The 6,611-nt window shown below is 46.9% G+C and overlaps 1 protein-coding gene across 1 annotated transcript in view; it reads left to right on the forward strand.

Moving 5' to 3' along the window:
* arhgef28a (Rho guanine nucleotide exchange factor (GEF) 28a) overlaps nt 1-6,345 on the forward strand; it is a 25,862-nt gene extending 19,517 nt beyond the window's left edge. Inside the window, exons 34-36 of the mRNA XM_011604673.2 lie at nt 223-741; nt 2,178-2,436; nt 5,227-6,345. Coding sequence (XP_011602975.2) covers nt 223-741; nt 2,178-2,436; nt 5,227-5,402 — 954 coding nt within the window. The 3' untranslated portion in view covers nt 5,403-6,345. The remainder of the gene's footprint in view (nt 1-222; nt 742-2,177; nt 2,437-5,226) is intronic.
* Nucleotides 6,346-6,611: the final 266 nt, after the last annotated feature.

Below are 6,611 nucleotides of genomic sequence, written 5' to 3' on the forward strand. Positions count from 1 at the left end.
ACGCACATGCACACATTTTATATTCAAAGTGGATGTGTTCAGATTTGAAAACCACAGCTCTACTAGCATCATTTTGACTGAAAGGAGATGCTCGTAGGCCTAAAATAAGAGTCAGTCTGGACAGTTGGTGCAATCAGATCAAAATTTCCATCACATTTTATTATTCATATCCCCTGCAAATGAGTGTGTTGCTTTTTAAAGCCAAGCCCTTATCTTTGCCAGGCCAGGGTGAGCTTGCAGGACAGCTACTATGACATCCAAAGGCTCCTCCTGCAAGAAAGCGGGCGACCGTCTCCTCGTGCCCATCGACCGCATCTTCTGAGCATCCGCGGGAACACCCTCCAGGAGCAGGAGAAGCAGCGTAACCTGGAGAAGCAGAAGGAGGAGGTGGCCATGATTCAGCGTCTCCAAGACCAGCTGCGGCAGGAGAAGGAAAGATGGGAGAGGGAATGTCAGGCCAGGGACAGCCAGCAGGGGGAGCGGGAGAGGAGGCTGGAGGAGCGGGAGAGGCAGTGCCACCTAGAGGCCGAAAAGCTGCGGCGGGAGAGGGACGATCTGGATGAGCAGCTAGAGGAGTACCAGCAGGGCCTGGAGCGGCTGAGAGAAGGCCAGAGGAACATCGAGAGGGAGCGGGAGCGGCTGGAGAGCCAGGAGAAGCTGCTCCAGACGTGGCGGTACAGTCGGCAGAGAAGCCTGCCAGCTGTGATTCCTCACATGCTCATCCCTCTGGATGGAGAACAGGTAGGAGCAGGTCAAGTCCCACAGGTCACACACGACTATGGTCTTGTGCAATTTACAGCATAACCAGTTTCCATAGAACCCGTTTTTTTCAATGGAATTAGGAGTATCTTCACAGCGTCACACTGTCTTAGCTGAGGGCTTAGAAATGCACCTGAAACCACAGGAGGTGTGTAATGAAGCAGTTCTTGAGCGTTTCTTGACTGAAATCATCAATGAGAAGCCGTTTTCTGGCAATTGACTTGGTTAAAATGCTCACCTAGAGCAGCTCGGTGGCCTCTTGATGAATGACCTGTGCTAATGAGAGCAATTTTAACATCGTTTGTCCTAAGCGCTCAATCAGGACCGCTCCACTTGCCAACAAACATCTTAGCGACAGATCGTAATTAGGCCACTGCAAATAAGAGCTATGAGAAAATGATTATAACCAGAGCCACATGGCGGGCACAGCCGATCAATGGGGGATTCAGTTGGAGAAGCTCTGTAGTGAAATGTCCTCAGCTGGAGAACATGGAGGACAGAGGCTCCACTGTTCTCACCGTCCTTTATGTTCGAATGTACCTCGCACACAAGCGGGATTCTAATAGGTTTGTACTGCTCGGTTCAGAAGGTGTGAGCGCTGAAAAGGCGCACGCAGGAAGCGCTCTAACGGACAGACGAATGACCAACCTGGTGTTACAGTGATCCCACCCACCTTGATTAACCTGCCTGCGACCTTTGAGGGGCCAAGCGTGATGTGTCTCTTCTGCAGACTTATTTATTCACTGATGGCTGCATCAGCCCTAATGTGCGAATGTTTTAGCCTGAGGCAACAGTTCATGGGGTCAGACACAGATCAAGTCACACACACACACACACACACACACACACACACACACACACACACACACACACACACACACACACACTCATGCTCACTCAAGGAGGCCATGATAAGAAGAGAAAAGGCTAGGATAGGACAGAAAGTGATTTATTTAATATTTCTGGTATTTTTTTTACCGCCTTGACCACTTTATTCCTTTTGTGGTCATGGGGAGGGTGTTGAAGCCTATCCCAGCTAGATATGGACGAAGGCAGGATATACCCCTGAATGAGATGCCTGCTCACCGCAGGGCCCTATGTGAGCATTTGGAGGTGTGTTACCTTGCTAAAAGGTACTTTGGCAGTGCTCTAATGGTGTGCCGGTACTTCCCCTGCAATCAGAATGCCTGATAACATTTTATCCACACTGGGACTTGAACTGGGAACCCTCCACTTCTCAGCCTGAGCTCCCGCCGCCACTGCAGATTGTTCGGGAATATACAAAAACAGGAATATTCCTATGAATCCCGCTGATACCTACCTAAATATTTTATTACACCTTTTTCCAAATCTCCTCATTATACAAGATTCTTGCCCTTGTCTGTATCTGCCACCTCACATTTTGGTCTCTTCCCCAGAACCCCTCGTCGGATCGCTCCAGAGACTGCAGTAGTACCTGCTCCTTGTTTGTCAACGAGGCTGCGTTCGCCAGCGCCAGCACAAACAACCGTCACGTCCACCACAAAAGGAACGACCCCAGCGCCCATAACTGCCTCAACACTCTGCTGGCGAGGTCCAACAGCAGGCGCTCCCCCACTGCCAAGACCCCTGAAAGCCCACACTCGGACCCTCAGGGGTGGCTGACGGGGAAGCTGGAGCTGCAGCAGCCATCCAGCGGTAAGTCCATTACTGTCAGCTAATGTTTTTGTCATCCATTGGAGGTGAAACACTAAATTAGTGCCTCATTAAGGCCCGGTGCAGTGTTTGTGGGTAAGTGCTGGAGATGGAATACATTACCGCCGGCAAAAGACATAGAATTAAATCATAAGCGAGAAGAAAAGACAAATTAGGCAAATCACACAGCTTTATTTTAGTCATTATAAGGCTTGACAAGAACATGCTTCCTGTTCTGTAGCAACTTGCCAATTCTGTAGCTGGTGTGAAAGACTCACGAGCTGCAAACCTCACCCACATCCAGCCCTCCCCTTTAATGAAGAAAATACATCTACATCAGATACAACTATCCAGATCTACTGATTCTGAGTCCACCTGTTTTAATTGCTGGTCGTTCAGACCTTTTGTTTGAATTCTTCCGAAGTTCAAATTAGAAGCGCAGGATTTCGGTCCTTCCTGCAGAAATCTGCTGCCTGTGAGAACGTAAACAACCGCTCTGTCTGCGCCGGTTTCACAAATGTACATATGAGCTCACGCTGTGCACGCGCGCTGGTCTCAAGGCCGTATCCTTGGCGAGGCCTCGTCTTTCCTTCCTCTCCGTTAATCAGTGTCTCCCGACAACGAGAGCCACCACTGCACCACCACCTCCGCCCCCACCTGCACCGGGAGCCGACCAGAGGGGAAAAGAAAGGAAAAGAAAATCAATAGTTTCTCTATCTCTCAACTGTCAGTGCAGACAACAGCCTGTGAATCACCGTTCTCGGGCAATGGCTGACTTACCGGAACATCGATCGGGGAAAATCTTTATAAAACTCATTACCGCACGACTTTTCATCGCGTTATTCCAGAGGCGGGCGGGGGAGGGGAGCGAGAGGCTTGAATTTATCTGTGGTTTGCTTGTGAGCTGTCACATTTGTTGTCCCTGTTGCTAAAGCTTGTTCTCGTATTAACTTTAGAAGAAGGTTGCACAGGTGACCTGTCGGCCATGAAGGTTTTTCATTTTCTTGTGCAAAATGTAGCAGGAAACGGCGTCTTCACCTCATCGATCCTCTCATGAACCTTTCCTCGTTACCGGGTCCTCGTGAGCCCGGTCACAACCCGAGTCACTTGTTAACAAGCTCCTGGCGCGATCCACAATACAGGTTGGATCTCGGATGACATCAGCAATGCATTCCAGAGCGGATTCCACAAGGGTCCCTAACGCCGCTGAATAATGTTCCCCATAACTTCTGATATGATTTGCCCCTCAGTGAGGAGTCACTTTAATGTTTTCAAGGCATTTCTCTGTTTTTGCACCTGTTTTACGACTCCGTCCTTGAAGACGCGCCTGGCTGGCACGCCGAGGAAACCGTTACCTTGCTTTTGTGTCTTCTTTTAAATGCAAATTCTTCGCTCCGGTGCCAGTCACGTGGATCAGAACAGCGCCTCGTCCTCACCTAAGCGTGTGAAATCTGGTTCCCATGCACACAGCCTTCTTTTTTCTGTAAACCGGATCATGTGCTCCGCCGCTGTGTAATCTCGGGGAACCTGTTAGATGGTATTTCCAGAATGCATCTGATGACTTGTCTTGTGTTTTTTTAGTCACCTTTTAACGATCAGAAATGAGAACATCCTGTGTGAGAACAGAGAGATGAAACTGGCGTGCTGTGTAGCATGTGGATTAATGCTCTTGTTCTATTGTGCGTCAGGCATGATGCCCAAACCTGATGGGTGACTTGTAACAAAGCATGAAAGCATACCGGTACACACCAGAAACTACACATTAGGATGCTGCAGTTGTATATGATACATTTAGTTTTTTCATTTGACTGATTACATTGTCTCTGGCAGTATTTCTTGGATACTCTAGTTTCTCCTGTAGTACAGAAAATAGCATGTTAAGGTGGTTGTAGTCTGCGCATATCTTCAAAATTCCCCATATAATGCGCCAAACCACATTTCCAGGTTGTGTTCCTTATCATCGCTCACTCAGACTAAGCCAAAACATCATCCTTTGCTATGATAACAGTCTCTCTAATAACCTCCATCCCTCATACACTGAGTTAACTCCGACCTAGTCTGACTGTAGCAATAAAAAAGGGATTAAATCCACAATTTGGTATTCATCTTGATATCACTATTCTGTGTTTACATTAATCTCCCCGTATTTTGAGGCACGATAAGCATTGGGCAGGGTTTGCCACGTTCATCTTAATGTGGTTCAACGCTCACAAGCGGACGTATATCAATGATCGTGCAAAAATGTTTCGCTTCGTTTGACTGAGTACTGGCATCATCTGACTGCACACGGATATCTGTCAGACACCAGGCCTGGCTCTACTGGAACAGACTTTTATATAATTAATCAGACGCTCTCCCACAGGGACACGATCAGGGAATTTATAGTTCACGCCATCTGTTACCACGGCAGCGCACCTTCTCCCAATGCTAAACAGCACCCGCCACGTGTGCGAACGTGACAAACACAACCAGACCGTGCCCGAGAAGCCAAGGGGCGATGCTGCCTTCCAGCCCTGGCCCGTGCGATCGATTGCGATGACAAAGTTAACGACAAAAGTGTCGTTACTGAAGCTGGAGTGGAGGGATGATGAATGGCGCAAAGGTGCTGACGCTCAACGAACGGCGCTGCTGCAGCTGCCTTTCAGCCATTTGCGGTCGAGCGGTCCAAACGGTTAAACAGAGCTTATTTAACGAGAGGCTTCGTGTCCATCCTGCCGATTATTTACAGCAGTGATGAAAGCTCTCGGTTAGCGGCTTTAACAGCTGCGCTCTCTGTGTTTATGTGTCGCTCAGATCACATCGGCCGCAGCTACGTCGCGGAGGCCTGGTCGCAGACGGCGCGCCAAGCTGACCCGTGCCCGTCGCCTCCACATCACAGCGACCCAGGACTCAACCTCGACACGCTGGTCTCCTTGGAGACTGACAGCAGCAGCGAGGAGGGCATCGAGGAGACTATTGTGTACCTGTGAAGGCTGAGAAATTCTGTGGCCTGAGACAGAGTCCAAGAAGTTGTGGCTTGCCACACAATTTGCACTCCAGTTATAAAAGTGCGGAGTTGCTTCTTGGTCCTCGCTTCGCCCAGAATTTTATGCACTTCTTGGTAGGTTTTTCTTGTCTGTTCTCTGTTTTTTTGGTGCTTTATTTCTCTGCAGTGACACCTTCTCCCCCTCTTGCTGTAACAAAATGGGCTTTCTAGTGTCCTAGTGTCACCGATGCATCTACAGCAGCATCTCCAGCTCCTGTGATTTGTCTTGAAGTGGACAGATTCTTTTAATTGAAAATAACATGGAGCCCGAAACATGAAAAGATGAGCTGTTGAAGCAGTGGTCCAAAGTTTTTCTAGATTGTTTGAGTCATTTTAAAAGAACTTACTTTGATAGATAATTAATGCTCCTCTTCAAGGTCTGGATCCTTCAAAAAAGGAAATTAAAATGAACTCTGTTCTTAATGCTAATTAGGAATGGTTTCCATGCCAACACCATGCATGTTAGCATTGTCACCGTGAGAGTGTTAGCCTGGTTAGCTGAAACACTCCTGTGCCTTATTATACTCCACTATTCTCCACCAAATGTTTCAGAATTTGTCCTCTGTTTATTTTCTTATCCATGTACAAAAGACAGAAATGCAAGCAGCCAGAGGTGATGCACTATTACGCCCACTTCTTTCCTCTTCCCTACTGGTCATTTTTATCTGTAAATGTGCCAATTTTATGCTTTAAGTGTCTTGGTATTTTTGCCGAGACTGTAAAATATTGTTCAGTTACTCTAGTGGCTGTTAAGTCTGTGTGATCTTGTACATATGCTTTATTTATTTATTATTTTTCACAAGTTGTAATGTTTTACAATGTTTTTGACAGGTTTCTGTGACTAGAAGTGTTATTAAAATAAACATCTCTTTTTGATTGTTATGAGACATGGTTCTTTTTTTTTAAGTCCTTGCAGAGAGATTCCTGGAACAATAATAATCCAAAACCATTCAAAGAAACAAATTGGAGCTCCAAGGTCTTTCTATGTATTTAAAAAGATTTTTTTTTAGCAAGAATGCCTGAGACCAGCACCATCAACACCATCAATCCTGATGTGGCGACAAAATGCTAGTCCTTTTTTAGTTCATGTTTATCTTTATCTTTAAAGTCTTTATAAAAACTTTATTTCTGTGTAGAGGACTGTATTTCTTTC

Source organism: Takifugu rubripes, chromosome 6 (genome assembly GCF_901000725.2).
Source record: "Takifugu rubripes chromosome 6, fTakRub1.2, whole genome shotgun sequence".
Classification (NCBI taxonomy): domain Eukaryota; kingdom Metazoa; phylum Chordata; class Actinopteri; order Tetraodontiformes; family Tetraodontidae; genus Takifugu; species Takifugu rubripes.